Source organism: Oryx dammah, unplaced genomic scaffold, assembly GCF_014754425.2.
Source record: "Oryx dammah isolate SB20612 unplaced genomic scaffold, SCBI_Odam_1.1 HiC_scaffold_5, whole genome shotgun sequence".
Lineage (NCBI taxonomy): Eukaryota > Metazoa > Chordata > Mammalia > Artiodactyla > Bovidae > Oryx > Oryx dammah.
The window spans coordinates 50143491-50164061 of NW_024070189.1; the positions used below are offsets into that span (position 1 = coordinate 50143491).

Sequence of the window (20571 nt, forward strand, 5' to 3'; positions counted from 1 at the left end):
CTAGTACAGCCACTATGGAGAACAGTGTGGAGATTCCTTAAAAAACTGGAAATAGAACTGCCTTATGACCCAGCAATCCACTGCTGGGCATACACACCGAGGAAACCAGAATTGAAAGAGACACATGTACCCCAGTGTTTATCACAGCACTGTTTATAATAGCCAGGACATGTAAGCAACCTAGATATCCATCAGCAGATGAATGGATAAGAAAGCTGTGGTACATAGACACAATGGAGTATTACTCAGCCATTAAAAAGAACACATTTGAATCAGTTCTAATGAGGTGGATGAAACTGGAGCCTATTATACAGAATGAAGTAAGCCAGAAAGAAAAACACCAATACAGTATACTAACACAAATATATATGGAATTTAGAAAGATGGTAACGATAACCCTGTATGCGAGACAGCAAAAGAGACACAGATGTATAGAACAGTCTTTTGGACTCTGTGAGAGAGGGAGAGGGTGGGATGACTTGGGAGAATGACACTGAAACATGTATAATATCATATATGAAATGAATTGCCAGTCCAGGTTCAATGCATGATACTGGATGCTTGGGGCTGGTGCACTGGGATGACCCAGAGGGATGGTATGGGGAGGGAAGTAGGAGGGGGGTTCAGGATGGGAACATGTGGACACCCGTGGTGGATTCATGTTGATGTATGGCAAAACCAATACAATATTGTAAAGTAAAAAAAATTAAAATTAAAATACTTCTGTTATATTAAAAAACAAACAAACAAAAAAAAAACACTCCAGCCAGTAAAAATTCAAACAGCCAGAGGTCACAGGAAAACTATTCAGCAAGGCTGACATGGACAAGTGACAGGGAATAAAGTCTTTAAAACATTTTATAAAATTTATGACAATCTAAATTTTAACTTTATATGAATATTTTAAATTTCATCTTAACATTTCTGCAATGTGTAATTTTAATCTCATCCCCTACGCTTAAGTATAGTGCAGCACAAAAAAAGTGTTTATAAGCTTATATCTTCTGAGATTTTTATAAGGAAAGTTTTTTTTCCCCTAGAATTGCTCACTATTCCAGACATGTCTATAACTTACCTATACATTGCTCATACATTACCCAAAATTTGCTCATTAAACTCGTTAAGGGTTATATCCAAGAAAAACAATATTGTTAGTCACATTTAAAAGGATGTAAGGAGTAAGAGTAATGTAAGAGTAATGAAATTTTTAATTAAGTAATTATTAAGGTCTAACATATATTTGTAGTATTAGTTATTTATAGTAGTTTGTATTATCCTATGTGTAATCTCAACCCCACACAAATACTGGAAACTATTGAACTGTGGAAGCTCAGAGCCATGGAGTGTCTCAGTTCCTCTTGCACTCGGAAACATCCTGGCTCCTACTGTTTAAGTAGCCAAGAACTAACTGTCTGATTTCCAGGAAAACAAATCATACAAACAGACACTCAGATATTTAAATCTTCAGCTGATGGTTTACAGCTCACTGAAAGTTTCTGAGTTTCTTTCTTAAATTTTCTTACCGTATATGAGTTATTGAAAATGAAACTTTTCATAGAATAAACATAGTACTTGTTATGGTAACCCTTAGGAGAGCCTTGATTGTGAAGGATATTAAAAGCATGTCATCAGGCTAATGAAGGGCTAGAGAGAACCAATTGAAGGAAGAAAAAAGATGTGGGTCCATGTCACTGTGAAATCTTGTAGTTAATGTTTGACTAGCACAATACTGGAGAAGGAAATGGCAACCCACTCCAGTACTCTTGCCTGGAAAATTTCATGGACGGAAGAGCCTTGTAGGCTGCAGTCCATGGGGTCGCGAAGAGTCGGACACAACTGAGTGACTTCACTTTCACTTTTCACTTTCATGCATTGGAGAAGGAAATGGCAGCCCACTCCAGTGTTCTTGCTTGGAGAATCCCAGGGACGGTGGAGAATCCCAGGGACAGAGGAGCTGGTGGGCTGCCGTCTCTGGGGTCGTAGAGAGTTGGACATGACTGAAGCGACTTGGCGGCAGCAGCACAATACTGGCTAATAGTTCATGAGCACCATGCCAGGCATGATGAGCAATATGATCATGTCTCACCGTAGCTAGCTGAGGGAGATACTCTTCTTATCTCTATGGTAGATGAGGAAACTGGTATAGGGAGGTCTGAGATTGTGAGGCTTCTAAGTAATAAAGTTGTGATTAGAATTCTGAACATTTGACTCTTAACCACCATTGTTTGGCTAATGGTCAGTAAAGTAAAAACCACTAGATGAATAAGTCATAGTTCCTTCCCACAAGAGGCTTGTAATTTATCTGGAAACACGCTATCAAGTGTATGTACAATTGTATTTAACAAGACACAGTAAGGTCTATCACAAAGGAAGTTTATATTGTCAAGTAAATTATAGAGGCAGAAAGGGCTATGTTTATTTAAAAGAGGGAAAGGGAATATCATGCTGAGATGGCCAGAGATGGCTGAAAGGAGGAAGTGGCCCTACCCAACTACATTCTCAAAGATTCCTCAGCACGGACATACCATAGGAAGTTAGTTAAAGAAGAGGGAAGAAAGGCAAAGAGGGTATGGTCTGTGCTTTTTCATTCTTATGATGAATTATTCTGGGCTTCCCTGATAGCTCAGTTGGTAAAGAATCCGCCTGCAATGCAGGAGTGAAGTGAAGTGAAGTGTAGTCGCTCAGTCGTGTCCGACTCTTTGCGACCCCATGGGCTGTAGACTACCAGGCTCCTCTGTCCATGGGATTTTCCAGGCAACAGTCCTGGAGTGGATTGCCATTTCCTCCCGCGTTGTAGACAGACGCTTTACCGTCTGAGCCACCAGGGAAGTAGGAGATGCAGGAGACCCTGGTGCAATTCCTGGGTCAGGAAGATCCGCTGGAGAAGGATTAGGCTACCCACTCCAATATTCTCAGGCTCCCCTTGTGGCTCAGCTGGTAAAGAATTTGCCTGTGATGCAGGAGACCTGGGTTTGATCCCTGGGTTGGGAAGATCCCCTGGAGAGGGGAAAGGGAATTGTTTTAATCAGCTTGCCCTTAACAATTCTGACTCCAGGATCCTGGCTTTCTACCTGGCCTCTTGCCTCATGAAAAAGTGAAATTTGATGTCTTGTTGAGGGAAGAGGTGGGCAAAGGGAGGAGAGACTTTTAGAACCTGGGGCCCTGAAGGTATGAAGGAGTATTTGGATGGGGTTTCCTAATGCGGGGATTAGAGTTGCTCTGGGAAATAAAAGAAAGCCATGCATGGCTTTTCTTTCTGGGAATGAGACCCAGAGCTCAAAATGAGCTTTATTCCTTGCCTGATCCAGAATCTACTGAGGGCTAGCCAGATGGGGATGGGGAATATGTTGCTCTAGCCTTTAGAAGGGAGGCTCTGTGATCAAGATGCTCACTTTAAATGTGTGTGGTTCTGTCAGAGGGCTTTGAGGTCAGATCAGGGCTTTCCCTCTTTTTTTTCCCCCACAAAACCATTTTAACTTTACTCAACATTATGCAACAATCAACACGACTTCCAGTGTTTTCTCAGTCTTCTCTTGGTTAAGCCTTTCTCTTTGAACTGTTTTCAAAGATCATAGAACTGAACCCCCCATCCCTCTTACTAACCAGATTATTTTGGTCACATTCAATCCTGCTTCCAAGCCTCAGCTTCCACATTAGGAAATGAGAGTTAATAGTGTCTACTTCACAAGGTTGGCTTGAATATTATGTGCAACATCGTATATGGTGATGTTGTATATGGGAATATTGCATGGGATGATTCACGTATGGAATACAAGACAAGGCCTGGCTAGTGATGAGGAAGAGGAAGAGGAAGGAAAGAGGGTGGCTTTCTGTACATAGCAGCGCCATAATACCATAACAGGTACTTTAGGGTACTGGGCCTTGGTTCTGTCTCAGATGCTAACTACTGGACGCGCTCGGACTGGTAACTTTCCTCCCAGTGCCTGTTTTCTGCCTTGGTTAATTAAGATGGCAACCTACAGTGTAAACCTTCCAAGCATTTCTGTGACTCAAATGAAATTCTAGCTATTAAAGTGCTTTTCAGAGGTACATGCTTTTCAGTGATATAACCATGTTGTGCAATAATTATGCTCCCTTCCTTACCCTCCCCTAAAGGCACTTTGATTCTAGTAGAATGATCATTTGGGCTAAGATCACCTGTACACTAACCTCTGCGTTTTTTTTCTTCCCCACAACTTCTGTGGCTGTTTTCTGTTTCAACTAAAAGTGGCTGCTCCTCTGTCTCCAGCTTTTTCCTGCTCTTCTGCAATAGACCGGTTCCTGTATAGCTCTGAACGTACTCTGTAAGTCTGTCACTGTCTGTTTTGTGAGTATACCTGCGTCTGTCCATTCACTTCTTCCCACAAAAGGTCCTTGGTTTCTCTTATTCTCCTGCCCTCACTGGGCCACGCTGAGTCCAGTGGACACATCACATAACATGGAGATGTTACAGTTGTTGGCTGAAGCCTGTGCAGAGGTCCTTCTGGACCTTGATTGCTGTTGACCTGAAGGCCAAAGATTCATATGGTTTGAGAGCTTTATTTTATTTTCTATCACTTAATTTTAAACATTGTTTTGGGCTTCTTCCCTGTTCTGGGTGCACAGTCTTCTCAAGCCCTCTAGCAGATGAGCACTTGACCGAGCTGAATTCCACCAGTGTTAACCGTGGTCCTCGGAGGCTTTTCCCAGGCCCCAGTTCATCCTGTGTCTCCTTGGCTGTAAGTGGTGAACTCCATCTTTCTCAAACAAATAATTGTGACTAAATTTTTTTTTCTTTCAGTTTTTAAAAAAATCCTTTTGTTTTGAAATACTTTTGTATCTGTAGAAGAATAGTGGAGGGTCATCCCTGGTCGTCCAGTGGTTAAGAAACTGCATGCTTGCTCAGTCATGTCTGACTCTTTGCAACCCCATGAACTGTAGCCTGCCAGGCTCCTCTGTCCATGGGATTTTTCAGGCAGGAATGCTGGAGTGTAGGAGATGTGGGTTTGATCCCTGGTCACAGAACTAAGGTCCCACATGCTGCAGAGCAACTAAGGTCATGAACCACATCTAGAGAGTTTGTGTGCCACAAGGAAAGATCCTGCATGATGTAACCAAGATCCCACGTGGCACAACTAAGACCCAACACAGTCATATAAATAAGTTACTTACAACGGATAGTACAGTGATAGTAAGTACATGGTGTGCATGTATGCCTTGCACGCAGCTTCCCCTCATGCTAACAGTTCATATAACCTTGGGACATTCATCAAAAGCTAGAAAATGAGCATTTATCCAATACTATTAAGTGAAACACAGACTTTATTTGGATTCCCCTAGCATCAAATCAGATTTTGAGTAACTTTGTTCAAAGTCATTATTGTGAATTTCCATTATTAAGTTATTTTACGCCACTGTAAAGGCCTTGAGGGGCGTTTGAAATGTTTTCTTCTGCCCTGCATGGTCCCAGCGGGTTCTGCTGTGCTGATTTTTGTAGACATTCTTGTGTTTCTGCTCTCTCTGCACATGTCGCCTATCCTTGTTTCCTGTGATCAGTTTATCTACAGCAGCATCACACATTTCCCTTCTCGTCCTAGTTTCTGGTCTCTGCTCTGCTGTGTGTAGAAGGGCGGAGCTGTCTAGAGTTGGATGCAAACTAAGTTTACATATTCTCTGAGGGAAAGAAAAGGAAGACTGCAAGGAAAGTCCACACCTTTGGGACAACTGCTCTGATTACTCAGAGACTTTTGAAAAGAACAAGCAAACCAAAGGGTTCTGGATAATTAAGGTCACTGGATACTGACCTTTGGATAAATGAAGTGTTGCTAGCAAAAGATTCACAGGAACACAGACATACAGATGCCCCCCTGATGGTTCATTTTCTCTTGATGCCTTAGGTTTTCCTGAATTAACGGCTAGCAGTGAAAAGTCCTGTCTCCACAACATATACTGTTGTTTTCTTTTCTCTCCGTCCACATTCTTTCTTTGACTCCTTGAGACCTCCTGAATCAGCCTGCTCAGTCTGCCATAACAAAATATCAGAGACCAGGTAACTTAAATATCAGAATTTACTTCTCACAATTTTGGAAGCTGGGGAGTCCAAGATTCAGGTGGAGGCAAATTTGGTTCCCGGTGAGGATCCTCTCCCTATCTTAAAGACACGTCTTATCACTCTCCTCGAATGGCAGAGAGAGAGACAGAGGGTGTGGAGGTGGGGGATGGAGAGAGAGGGCTCAGTTCTTTCTTCCTCTTCTTATAAGGGTACTAATCCCATCATGGATGCCCTACCCTCAAGACCTCTTCTAAACCTAATTACCTCCCAGAAGTTCTACCTCCAAATACCATCATAATGGATTTAGACCTTTAACATATGAATTTTTGAAAAAATAAAAACATTCGGTTTATAATATGTTTCCATCCTGTACCAGCTGAGAGATATTCCTTTTTCAATCTTCAAACTCCTAGCTTCTTTGCCAGGGAGTGTCCATGGAAGTGACCCAACCCGTGATGTGAGTTTTGTGTTTCTCAGTATCCTCCTCATGGAAGGATTGAATGACACAATGCCCATAATCCCTGTATCCCACGTCTACAATGACTTCCCACATTCTAACACATACAAATCTTACTCACCCTTTAGGATCCATTCAATGCCACCTTCTTCCAGAGCCTTCTACACCACCCATGAGCATTTATAATCTGTAAGAACACAAATTATCTGCTAATGTGAGGTATCTGATTGGACATATGTCTGGCCTCCTGACATGAAATACCCACAGCCAGAAATACCCTCAGCCTGTTTTTTTCCAAAAGAGGAATGTCTGGAGGGGATTACATCTCCCCACCCCATCCTCTGGAAGATATGGCATAGTACATGAAAGAATGGAAAGTGCCATCATTATTGCAGAGATAATCTGAGTGGTGAACACACAGGGCTACTGTGAAGATCAGTGGGAGAACAGTTGCCAACATACTTTGTAATCACTATAAATTCCAGGCAATGTGGAGGAGGATTGTCTCATTCTGTAATCCAGTCAGTAAATATTTCTATATATTCTATGATATTCTGCACTATATATTGTGAGCTATGTAGCAAGTATTAAAAAGAGTAAGGCTGCAAGTACTAATAGCAAAAAGGGCTTGGGATTCTAGCATGCCTGGGTTTGAATCCTGGCTTTGCCATTGCTAGTTGAGTAACCTCTGGCAAATCTTAACCTCTCTGAGTTTCAGTGTTCTCATCTGTGAAATGGAAATATATAAAATAACAGTGCTAACATCATAGACTCATTGTTAGTATTAAATGCAATAACATTTTAAAGTACTCAGTGCAGGGTGGGGTACAGAGGGCTAAAAGATTGATTCTTCTTTTAATAAGATGTCAGCTCTGCCTTCCAGGAGTGTCAGGAGGCCAGACATATGTCCAATCAGACACTTCACATTAGCAGATAATTTGTGTTCCTACAGATAATAAATGCTCATGGGTGGTGTAGAAGGCTCCTGGAAGTAGGTGGCATTGAATGGATCTTAAAGAATGGGTAGAATTTGGATGCGGTAGAATATGGAAATCATTGTAGACATGAAATACAGGGATTGTGGGCATTGTGTCATTCAGAATACTTTGGCCTGTAAGTGCTAGAATTCCTAACTAAAATTAACTTTAAAAATAAGATTATTTATCCATTTACATGATAAAAAGCTTGGTTTGGTAGAGTTTGGTAGTTTTAGGATTGGTTATTCCAGTGATTCAACAGCACTGTGAAGGACCCAGCTGCTTTTCCTCTGCTCTTTTCAGCCTGTTAGTTTTCATTCTAAATGATACTTTTGTGGTCACAAACTAGCTGCAACAGTTTCAAACATTGTATCTTCCTCACACAATCATAACCAAGTGCTAGAAGATAAGGTAGACTCTTATTGTACTTGTCTTTTATTCAGGAGGAAAACATTTTCCATGCCCCTAGCAGACCTTCAAGTCTTGTTAATCAGAAGAAGATCACAGGCCAAGCCCTTAGCTGTAATGCACCTGGTATTTTTGCCTATACTCAGAGACAGGCTCTGTTAGAAAGAAAAAAGAATGTGTGAGACTTTGCTTTAAATAGCTCACAATGTTTACTACAGACTGTAAACCCATTTATCCTTCCTGAAGAAAAACACAGGGAGATTTATTGAAAAGAAATGTCTCATGGATCCCCAGAATAGCAAACTCACTGGCCTTCCTGGTGACAAATAAGGAACATGGGTGCTTTTAGGGATTAAGTTCCTCCTTCCATCTCTCTGAGACCATAATCTATTTCTATTTTTCAGCTTTATTCTTTTCTCTTTCTAGATCACCTTTCTTTGCTTCTATGAACACATGAGTAAAACCTGGCTCCCCTAGGCAGCCCTTCCCATTCTCATTTCAGGCACTAAGACCATGATAATGTCTCCACATTCCCCAGTCACATATTTCCTGGAGATAGAAGCAGAGTTAACTTTGGATTCTGCTATGACCTGGAGGTAGACTTCCCTATAGCTCAGATGGTAAAGAATCTGCCTGCAATGCAGGAGACCTAGGTTCGATCTCTGGGTCAGGTCCCCTGAAAAGGAAATGGCAATTCAATCCAGTATTTTTGCCTGAAGAATCCCATGGACAGAGGAGCTTGGTGAGCTACAGTCCATGGGGTCACGACTAAGTGACTAACACATGACCAAGAGGTAGAGCCTACTGACTAACACACGGCCAGGAGGTAGAGCCTCCTGCAGGGATGGGGACTGGTCCTTAGATTATGGAAGAAATGGCTGGAGACCACAGCCACGGCTGTGTGCTGTGGTAAAGAAGCACGTGTAAGAAACTGTGAGCTTGTGAGCATGGGGTGGGGAGACCAAGAGAGGAACACAGTTAAAGGAAACATTTCCTGTTTTGGAGTAGTTATAAATTCCTGTGTAAAAACAAACAGCTGAATTATAGGTGTGGATTTTAATCCCGGCTCTACTGATAATCAAAGAGAAGACCTGAGGCCAGGGTCCTTTAGCAAGAATATCTGTTTTCTAATTACAGAAATAAGCTAGTGCAGAGGGGAACAGCCAGGGAGCCAAAGGAGAATAGGAACCCTGGCCTATGAGGAATCCTGAAGGACTTGGAGGTGTTTCTCCTGGAGAAGAAAAGTCTCAGCATAGGTGATTGAGAGTTCCAGCTCTCAATGACATTGGCATCCCGTTAGGTTTGCAGGCTAAACAGACCAGACACTCTTACTCGGTGGGACCAGTGAGGGTGTCCTGCTCACTGCTCTCTGCAAGGTCCTTCTCTCTCGTCCCACTTACTGCTCCTATTTGTTCTTATGACCTGTCTTGTCTATTCCTGAGGAACGAGCCTCCACACTGGTCTCAGTGTCCCCATTGTCCCAGTTATTTCCTGCAGTGCAGCCTGTATTCATTTCATTCTCCTTTACCGCAAGATTCAGCCCAACTTCCTTACCCTCAGTCATGGAGCCTCAGCTTCCTCTAAGCCTCATCTCCCAGCAACCTCATCCCTACCATGTAGGATGCTTTTAGAACAATCACCATTCCATAAACTAAGGATGCCACTCTAAGCTCTTTCCTGCCTCCACACTTCACCTAGCCCATGCCAAACCTTGAAAGCCCTCATCATCCCCATGTCCAGTGCACCACCAGGTCCTATGAGCCCTACCTTCAAGGTAGAGCCTGAATCTGACTACTTCCCACCACCTCCACTGCTACCATCCCAAATCTCCAAGTCATGATACCTCATCCAACCATCTCATCCTCTGTTGTCCCCTTCTCCTCCTGCCTTTAGTCTTTCCCCACATCAGGGTCTTTTCAGATGAGTCAGTTCTTCGCATCAGGTGGCCAAGTATTGGAGTTTCAGCTTCAGCATCAGTCCTTCCAATGAATAGTCAGGACTGATTTCCTTTAGGATTGACTGGTTGGATCTCCTTTCAGTCCAAGGGACTCTTAAAACTCTTCTCCAACACCACAGTTCAAAAGCATCAATTCTTTATGGGCGCTTAGCTTTTTTTATAGTCCAGCTCTCACATCCATACATGACTACTAGAAAAACCATAACTTTGACTCGACAGACCTTTGTTGGCAAAGTAATGCCTCTGCTTTTTAATATGCTGTCTAGGTCGGTCATAACTTTTCTTCCAAGAAGCAAGCATCTTTTAATTTCATGGCAGTGATTTTGGAGCCCCCCCCCCCGAATAAAGTTTCTCACTATTTCTATTGTTTCCCCATCTATTTGCCAGGAAGTGATGGGACCAGATGTCTGACATCTCTGGACACCTTAAAAATCACCTGTGATATATATGTATAATTGACTCACTTTACTGTACACCTGAAACTACCGCAATATTTTAAATAAACTATACCACAATAAAAATTAAGAAATAGAATAAAAATAAAGAGTGCCAGTCCACACTGCCTACTCCCCCAACATAAGCATAACAATGATGTTAAAGTCAACATGTTGCTATGCTCAGTTGCTCAGTCGTGTCAGACTCTGTGGCCCACATGCCAGGCACCTCTGTCCATGGAATTTTCCAGGCAAAAAAAACTGGAGTGAGTTGCCATTTTCTACTCTAGGGCATCTTCCTGACCCCAGGATAAAACCTGTGTCTCCTGCATTGGCAGGTGGATTCTTTATCACGTGGGAAGCCCCTAAAATCAGCACATGCATGTGTGCAAAGTTGCTTCCGTATATACCATCTTACAAAAAAGAAAAGAAAGAAAATCACCTGTGACAGGCAAAATATTGTCCAAAGAGGTTCACGTCCTAATCCTCAAAACCGATGAATCTATTACCTTAGATGGCTAAGGGACTTTGTAGATGTGATTAAGCTATGGTAGTGAGACAGGTAGGAGATTTTCCTGGATTATCTGGGTGGGCCCACTGTAATCACAAGCATCCTTATAAGGATCAGGGTGGAGGAAGAGATGTGATGGTGGAAGCAGAGTTCAGAGCAGTGAGGCCATAGACCAGGGAATGAGGGTGGCCTCTAGATGCTGGAAAAGGTGAGGAATGGCGTTTCCTCCTGGGATCTCCAGAAAGAGTGCAGCTCTACCCAGAACCTTGACTTTCTGACACCCATTTTGAACTTCAGACCCCCAGAACTGGAAGATAATAAATTTGCATTCTTTTGAGCCAGTAAGTTTATAGTAATTTATTATAGAATCAATGGGAAGCTAAGATAACTCCTGATTTGCCTCTGGCCCCCTCTGCAACCCCACCTCTGCCCACTCTACACATCACAGCTAGAATAGTCTTCCAAATCATAAAGTTCTCATGAGCCCACTCTCGTTCCCTTGGCCAGCTTCCCACTGCTCTGAGGATGAGCAAAATGGCCTTTAGCAAGGTGAGCCTTGGGGCCTTCACCCTCCTGCTAGACTGCTGAGCACCCTGTTCTGCGGTCACACCTGCCCTCAGGACCGTGGTCCTCTAATCTTGCTGGACCTTAGCCAACATCTTCCTTCCTGTTTAACCCTTACCCATCTTTCAGCTCTCATCTCCCTCACTTCCTCAGTCATGCTACCCTGACACACTCACCTCGGCCACACCTCCTATGACATGTTCTCACAGCACCGCCAAGTACCTCTCATCCCTAACTCTTCTCAGGCTAGCCGTTTTCCATCTCGCTGTGGGTCTCCCGCACTGCCCTGTGAGCTCCTCGCGGACAGGGACTGTAGCTTTTCCTCACTGCCCTGTTACCTTCAGGGCATGACACAGTGGTAAGCACTCATAATATGTTTTTAAATAAATAAGTGGCTGAATGAATAAATACCTAAGAATTTGAAAATCTCATATTCCCCTGAACATCAAAAAGCACCCAATATGAGATCTTTGTTTCCAGGTGATGGTGCTCCGGCTTCCATGAAACTTTGCCTTAGGGTTGAATCTCTTTAAACTCATGCACCTTGCATTTTTAATTAAATCATCTTCTCGCAAGTGCCCCCATGTGAGCACTGCCAAGAGGGGGAGGGCAGCATGTGTAATGAAGTCTAATCATTTCCTTATAATACTAGGTTGGGCAGGCAGAGGGGGCTATTATCATGCGACTAATTACTGCATCCAGGCTGCTCTAAGTGCGATGCTAATTGCTCAGTGAATGAATTGTAGACTCAGGTAATTACCAAACCTAATGTGGCTTCAGTCATGTTTGAGTAAATTAATGCAGAGAGGGAAAGCAATCCAGCTTGAAGGGAGCTGCCTCCTGCCTTCCTGTTGCTTGGGAGACAGCAGTTGGGTTTTTTCATCTGGACTCAGAGCTGTCCAGGTACACTCACACATCTGGGGTCTGGTTTCCACAATTCAGCTGCAAGATTGCAGCTCTTACATCAAACAAATTTTATACCAAATTGAGCTAGAGACTTTTGTCACTCAGATCAACCTCTCTCTGGGGCTGTTTCTTTACCTGTAAATCCATCTTGAAGATTTCCTTCAGCCCTATGATCAGTGACTAAGTGAACAAATATTTGATTAATTATTAAAGAATGGATTTCTGCAAATCAGTCATCAAGTACTGGGTTCAGGAATTACTTCTATCATCAAATAGCAACAGTTCTCATAAACACTTATGCAGTGCTTACTAGCTGACTGGCACTGTTCTAATAAGCATTTTCTGTGTGTTATTTCACTGAATACCCACAGTGACTCAGAACATTTTGAGTAAATCAACAGAGCTAGTCAGTGCTAGAGGTAGGGTTAAACTTAGGCATTCTTACTCAAAAGCCTATATTCCTAACTACCTCATACATAACTACTTCTCTGACCCTGGGAGTGTCATATTTTTTGCGCCTTGGTTTCCTTACCAGTGAAGATTTCTGCACCCACTGCATGTCCAGCCTTTTGTGAAGGTCTTTACAGTTGTTGATTTTATCACAACAAAGCTGTGAGGTAGGTAGAACTAAGCTACTTGATTAGGTAACACATCTAGTAAATGGTAGAGTCAGGGTCTGAATGCTGTTTTGCAGTATCGTGTGCTTTCATGCACCCTCATTAGAAAAACGCTGCCCAAAGCCTGTCACTGTCACCACATCAGGCGGGCCTAAGCTCACAAGGCAGTATGAGTTCATAAGATAGTGTACCATATCATCCCAAATCTACTCAGGTTACTTATTTACTATCAAAGTGAAAATACCAAATTAAAAATAGGTCTCATGAGATTTGGAGAAACCTTTGCACGTCAGACAACCATGTAAGACACACCGCCCTCTGCTAGAGTCCTACTGAGGAAATCTCAGACTGGCCTCTCCTTTCTGGGTGTATCACCCACGATGGTGACAGGACTATCCAAATGTTGTAACAGGAAACATGCCCATGTATAATAGGAGCTTTTGCCTTTCCACAGAACTCTGGAGTCTCCACTTGTTATTCCTAAACAACTCACTCGTTAGCTCACAAGAAACAGATACTCAGGAGAGACATGTTGAAGGCTGCTGTGGAGGTGTGCCTGATTCCATGGCAGCATATCTTTTTATATAAATATGAAAAGATGCCTCTTCCGGGGCACCCTTTTCATGTGGACTTGATTGATTGCCCGTGAGCATGGCTTATTGGCCATGAAAAGGGCAAAGGATTGGGAATGTGTTTTGAGGTTAAGAGTGTGGGTGTCGTGGACACTGTGGCCTTAAACAAATTGCTTGACTTCTCTGAGTCTTAGTTTTTTCATCTGTAAAATATGTCCTGGTATAGTTTCTACTTGGGTTCTAAAGCCACTGTGGATGATGACTGCAGCCACAAAATTAAGAGACACTTGCTCCTTGGAAGGAAAGCTATGACAAACCTAGACAGTGTTTTATAAAGCAGAGACATTACTTTGCCAGCAAAGGTTTGAATAGTCAAAGCTATGATTTTTCCAGTTGTCATGTATACATGTGAGAGTTAGATGATAATGAAGGCTGAGTGCCATAGAGTTGATGCTTTCAAACTGCAATGCTGGAGAAGATTCTTGAGGGTCCCTTGGACAGCAGGGAGATCAAACCTGTCAGTCCTAAAGGAAATCATCCCTGAATATTCATTGGAAGGACTGATGCTGAAGCTCCAATACTTTGGCCACCTGATGCGAAGAGCGAACTCATTGAAAAAGACCCTGATGCTGGGAAAGATTGAAGGCAGGAGGAGAGGGGGTCAACAAAGGATGAGATGGCTAGATAGCATCACCAACTCAATGGATGTGAATTTGAGCAAACAGGTAGGCATCTGACTGTGGTCCTGGTCAGGCTCTGCCACTCACTTACCACAATGCTCATTACTCACTTGGATACACCAAGTTTCACTTTTTTCTCCATATAATGTTGGTCTTATTGCCTACCTTGCCTGGCCTGAAAAGCTACTTATGAAGTCATGGGTGGGAAAATCAATTAGTGCTGCTTTGGTGCCCATGCTTGCCAAATGAGAGTTTGTATTTCTGGTAAGGGAGAAAGAACAAGATCTGGGAACCTTCAATATCTTGACTTCTTTTAAGTTTTGCCTGTAAAGGAAATAAAGGAGGAAAATATTTTTAAGCCTAGAATTATATATGCTATGCATATATAATTATTGTCATTATTATATACTCACATCTAAATGCGGTATTGAGGGAAAGAAGTAAATAGAATAATTTAGCTTCAATATTTTGAGGTTCTGTTTTGTGTCAGACTGTGCTCCTGTTTTTCACGCACGATGTAATTTGGTCCGTACACCAGGACTGTGAGGTGTCTCTGTCGCTCTGTCACACTGGAGGAAAATGAGGCATAGTGACATTGAATAACTTGCTAAGTATCACAGAGCTGGTAAGTGGAAGAGCCTGGTTTGGGAAAAAGGTCTGCTAACTCACGTCACAGGTTTTGTCACTGCTGCATGACACAGCCTCTAGCTGGTGAGACAAGGCCAGGGGGCGCCAGCGCACACGGCAGAGTCTGAGACAGCTGTAAAGGCTAGACCTCCTGGCAGAATTAAGTGTGATAGCAAACTACGCGCTCACTCAGACCATTCCTGTAACCTCCCGAATCCCCGTGCTCATGTCAACTCCATTCCGTCTACTCTCCCTAAAGCAACCAGAGAGAGCCAGCTAAGAAGGCATTCAGGTTGTCAGGGTGCTGCTCAAACCTCTCACATCTAGTAAAAGTCAAAGCTTTACAGGAATCTGCAAGCCATGGCCCTTCCACCTCCACTCTGGCCCCAGCTACCTCACTGACCTCAACGCTCAATTCCTTCCACTCTTCCCCTCACTCTTTCTGCCTCGATGCCCAGCATCCTTGCTTTTCTTCAGACCTTCCAGAGAGAATCTAACCTCAGGACCTTTGCACCTGCTGTTGTCTCTACCTGGAATGCTTTTCTCCCTGATATGCACCTGTCTCCATTCTTCATTATATTTCATAGAATTTAGTCAGAAGACAGAAACCACACCAGCTATTTAAGCAATATTTTAATAGGTAGCAACTGTAAGAAGCAACTGCTCCCTCTAGGGCTGAGAGAACAAAAGGAGTAAACCACCCCCACCCTGAGCCCCGCCCGCAAAAAACAAAAACAAAAAACCTAGAAACTTAGAGAGATCCCACAGAGCAGAAACTTGGGCCTCTGAGGAAAAGGAGGCACTATCTCTGAGGGGCTGTTATGAAGCTGCTTATGTAAGAGTTGGAAAGACTGTAAACAAGACTTTCTGCTGCTACTGCAAGGCAGCGCTGCTGCTGAGGAAGCATGGGTGGGGTGATGCTCATGAGAAGCAGGAGTAGGTAGGAAGCTCGCAGGAGGAGCAAGGCTCTTCTCTTCCATCCAGGCTTCCAGTCCTCTGCTGGAGGAGCATGAGAGGAGCCAGCTCACAATCCAGAATTTGATTTGCTGAACCACAAAGCCAAGCTTAGAAGAGTGGTGTTGAGGCGGAGAGATTATGATTCTATGGCTGGAATGCTGACCACCCTAAAGCCTTTACTCACATATCTCACTGGGACCTGTCCTGGCCACCCTCATGGAGACTGTGTGATCCAACCCTTTCTTTAACTCTTTCCACTTCGCTTTTCTCCTCAGCACTCACCTAGCAGGTGCTCGTGGCTCTTCAGGTCAGAGATCTGGTGCTCACCTCTCCATTAGCACCATCTGCAGTGACAGTTCTGTCAGCAAGCAGACTCATGCCCTTCTTCTTGTGTTTCTCAGCTAACACCTGCTTCTGTCCAGCTAGGAGGACATTTTATTCTAGATCAGGGCACCATACACATTTTCGGCCAGTTAATTCTTTGTTGTGGGAGTCTGCTGGGTACTGAACAATATTTAGCAGCATTTTTGATCTCTACCCACTAGATACCATTAGCATCACCCCTGCCACAACAAGCAAAAATGCCTCCAAATTGTTTTTGTTGAGACTCACTGTTCTAAATTTATAGCTGGTCCATGACTTGTGTGTAAACCAGTTAAGCACATGAGTGTTGGCACCAAATAGACCAGGTTTGGTAGGTTGTATCTTCACATATTACCTGTACTCCTTTGGGCAAGTCACTGAGGCTATGTGTAATTTGGCTTAAGTGAAAAATAGACATAATCTTATTTCATAGGGTTGTTGTGCAGATTATAGAGAGTGGAGAGAGTTTAGTACAGTATCTGCTATATACCAACCAGTCAACACAAGTCAGCAATAACTTAATATAATTCGAAGGGAAGCATCAGTATAATTCTTGAGAAACCACAAACAAGTTGGTTGTCAGCATATGATGCCAAGTAACTTGCGTGTGTTTATTTTACTGAATGGACTTGACACTTGCTGTGAGAATGAGAGGTAATAGCCCTTCTAAACTAGAAATGTCAAAAGAATCACTGTCAGATGCTGTAAACTGGATTACTGATGACAAGACCCTCTTGTGATTGAGACTGATTTAAACACAATTAACATATTGAGTGCAAGTGTGTGATACCGCAGAAAAATAATAAACACTTGTCAAATAGTAAATTTCACTCTGATGCTTAGAGTCAACATGCTGTTGGATCCATCTAATTGAGTTACTGTCCCCAGTGTCACCAGAAGAAATCCAACTAACAAGTACAGCTACATTGTCTTTCAGGCTCTGAGTGGTTTATGAATCTCAGTTCAGAACTTGGGTATTGCTGAATCCAGCACCATCCCTGTTGAGATATTTATAATAGACATTGCTTGAACTGGTACATAGGGTCCATTTTGATGAGTAACACAAGAACTCCAGGTTTTATTGCAGGGAAATAAATCTGAGTACCAATGCCAGTTCTACCCCTCACTCTATATAACCCTGGACCTGTCCTTTCCTCTGGGACTTTAGTTAAAAGGAGCAGTTCAGATGCTCTTCCCTCTTGCTAAAGTGCCAGCCCTTGCCCAGCCCCACCTCACCAAGCTCTCAGAAGTGTGCAGGGAAAGGACATCAAGAATGATGGGAGTGCCCTCTTTGGTACACTTGAAGAATGCCTGTCAGATTCTCAAGCTTTCTTTTCTTCCGCCTTAGGTACACAGTTCTGCACAGTGGACACCAGGAACTCGAGAAACTGCCCATACACAATGACCCGGAATCCCTGGAATCATGCTTCTGATTGAGGACATGGCTCACAACTAAACCATTCATTCCCATTCATGTCTGCATGAACAGAACACCCTGCCATCTCTTCTGACCCTCATCACCACCTGTGAGGCAGGGGGCCATGGGGCCGAGGGCCCAGGGAAGGCCCGTGGGTGACCAGGTTGGACGGGACCTAAGGGCAGAGCGTGGAGGACCTCAGAGCTGAGAAGAGGCTTCAGGTGCCATCAGATGCAGGCTCCCAGCCAACACAGAAGCGGTGTCCTCCATTGCATTCTGGAGGCTGGTCAGTCTCTGCTTGTAAACCTCCAGGGACAGGAGCTCACTCCCTTCTAAGACAGCTTCTTCTATTGCGGAGAAGATTTAGTTATAAGGAAGCTCTTTCCTTTGTTGGGACACAAATTTGTCTCTGCTGTAGTTTGCATCTGGGACCAAGCAGTTGGCCCCCTTCTTTCACTGAGAGCTCTTAAATATTGGAAGACCATGATCTGCCACCTACCCCACCTTTTAAAGTCTTCTCTCTGAACTCAACAACTCCAATTTCCTCTCCATTCTGACCATCTTCTTCTGGATGTGCATTGGTGGGTGAATTAATCAAGGCTCTCACAAAAAATTAGGTTGATGTCAGTGCCAAGATGTCTGTCCAGAAGAACTGAATTTTCTTAAGTGAAGCATCAGTGTTTATTGGTTCATAGACATGAACATTTTTCTTCTTTTTTTTCTTGGGGATAGACTTTGGAAACTGTGCTTAAGTTTTGGTTTGGATCCATTATCAAAAGTCCTCTTTACAGCTGGTCTGATGTGTGTATGTATGTGTGTGTGTGTTTAAAGATATTTTCTCATTGGCAGACTTGATGTGAGGTCATTCAAAATAAATCTTGATTCACTCCCCTTCCATGACAGTGGGAAAAGGACTTACACCTTTACGAAGAATGTTGACTGAGAATTGTCCTACAATTCAGATTTTGGGAGGGAAACTCAGTTGCTCCTATAAGCCCCTTTTAGGGGCTTACTTTCTTGGGAAACTTCATTGGCCTCCTTCCTGTGAAGTTCCTGGGCTACCATTTTTCTACATCTGTCTAGGTATCTCATTTCCTCCCAGCTCCTAAGGAGATGCTTCCCTGATGTCAAAGCCAACACCAAATGACTTTATGTTGGGGTGAATTATCCCCTCAGCTGGAGACTCTATGGTTTTTCAGTTGTCTCTCTTTTGGTTGCTGATAAAAACCCTACTGAGAGTGTTCACTGCTGGTCCTTATGGGGAAGCCTAGAGAAGGGGCAATGTGGTGGGTAGTTGGGAGTGTATGGAATGTGAACTACAAGATAAAGAAGTGCCAGAAGTTTCTAACCTCACCAGTTCTCCTCGCCCTCTTACTTTCTGTTGTCCCCACTTTCCTTCCTAAGTGATCCCAGAAGCCACAGTTGCCTCCTTATCAGCCATTTCATCCACAAGGGAAGGACCCATCAATTTGGGGCAGGATGGTCAGACTCAACATAAGATCTGGGTGAACTACACCCTGGTTTTAGCACCCAAAGCCCCACATTCTAGGAAACTTTTCCATCTCACATAAACTAGGCTGAACGATCACCCCGTTGATGGGAACCTCCCTGTGCTGAGGGTTAATATGCCTCCTCAGAATTGCACTTCCTTTAGTTTCACTTTTTCATGGAAAAGGCAGAAATAAGTGAATTTGGAAGTCCAGACTTTTTCACATGCTATCTAAATGTGGTCTTTGTTTTCCTCAAAGGATAAAGGACTTCTTAGGGAAAGACTAAGACCATCCTAGCTTTGAGGCAGCTGGTACACTTTAATGCCTCCCGAAGTAAATAATTTCTACTATATAATACATATGTGATACATGCACACACAAATACAGTAGGATTTCTCCCCTATGAAATGTTTCTTTTCCTAGGAGCGTAGAAAGCATATCTGCTTATGCAAAATATTTCTCAGTGGTAGTCTCCCATATTAAGTGGCAACTTGAACTCATCAGGGATCCAAAGATTACAATATGTCACGGGTCCATATTTCTGGACTCTCTGGATATGCTTATGTGGGCCAGCCCATGAATGGTGTCTGTAGAGGTCACATGCACCCTGGGTCAGGGAAAGAACAGCAATTGCAGGAACAGGAGCCCTTGCCGTTTTCAGGAAGATGGTCCCTTTTGCAGAGAGAGTCTCACAAGCATCTTTTGCTGTCTCTTTGGAGGAGGGCTGGGATGATGTGGGTGATGCACCAGATGCTCACATTGGAGCCTCACAAAACAGAAGCAGACTTGCTCTATCTGGACAGCCGCTGGCATGGCATTACTTAAACCTCTGGCTTCTGGGAATCTAGGTTAATATGGCATGTGTGTGGAAGAGTCAGAAGGAGAAGAACTGGAGCTTTTCAAGGAAGAGGTATTTTGCTGTCTTCTCTGAGGTCATCCTTTTCCAGAAAGCCTGCAACATCATGAAGGGATGCTCCCAGGGAGAAGGGCACATGACCCCAGCCACATCTGCCAGATTAGCCTTGACAGCCAGACTTCCCCCTGCCTGGGATAAACGGGGATCACCTGTGCTGCTCTGCACCGTGACTCTCCAGCCCACAGGGCTATCCAGGTACAGGCCCTGACACTCCCCATCCAGCTCATGATCAGCAGCTAGGAAGCAAAGATGATAAAACACCAACTTCAGTTAACACTCAAGTATGTGTCTGCAAAAAAATCCTTTCTGAGACTTCACCTTTCATCTCACCATTTCCTCTTCATGCTGCTAACTTGCTCTGTGCTGTAGCAAATTGCTGTCTAGCTGGGGGTTGGGGGGTGGGCATGGGGGTGGATGAGGGAGGGAAAGGGGGTGGGCTGCTGGGGAGTGGCTATAAATAAATTCCTTCCTCATTGTCTTCAAGTAAGAAACAAAATAACGTCTTCTCGGTGCCTTGCTGTCTATCTGTTTTTCTCTTTGGTGTTCTATTTCTCTTTGAGATATTTGCTTTGATCAATATTGTTTTTCTCTTTTTCTGTATGACTCTGGTTTACTCTGGTTAAAATCCTTACTGTAATAGCTGGTCTGCTGCTGCTAAGTCGCTTCAGTTGTGTCCAACTCTGTGCA

At 43.5% G+C, this 20571-nt stretch overlaps 1 protein-coding gene across 1 annotated transcript in view; it reads left to right on the top strand.

Moving 5' to 3' along the window:
* Window positions 1–18370, top strand: part of HTR4 (5-hydroxytryptamine receptor 4) — a 175984-nt gene extending 157614 nt beyond the window's left edge. The window contains exon 6 of the mRNA XM_040241546.1: window positions 17410–18370. Within this exon, the coding sequence (XP_040097480.1) occupies window positions 17410–17494 (85 nt within the window). The 3' untranslated portion in view covers window positions 17495–18370. The remainder of the gene's footprint in view (window positions 1–17409) is intronic.
* The last annotated feature ends 2201 nt before the right edge of the window (window positions 18371–20571 follow it).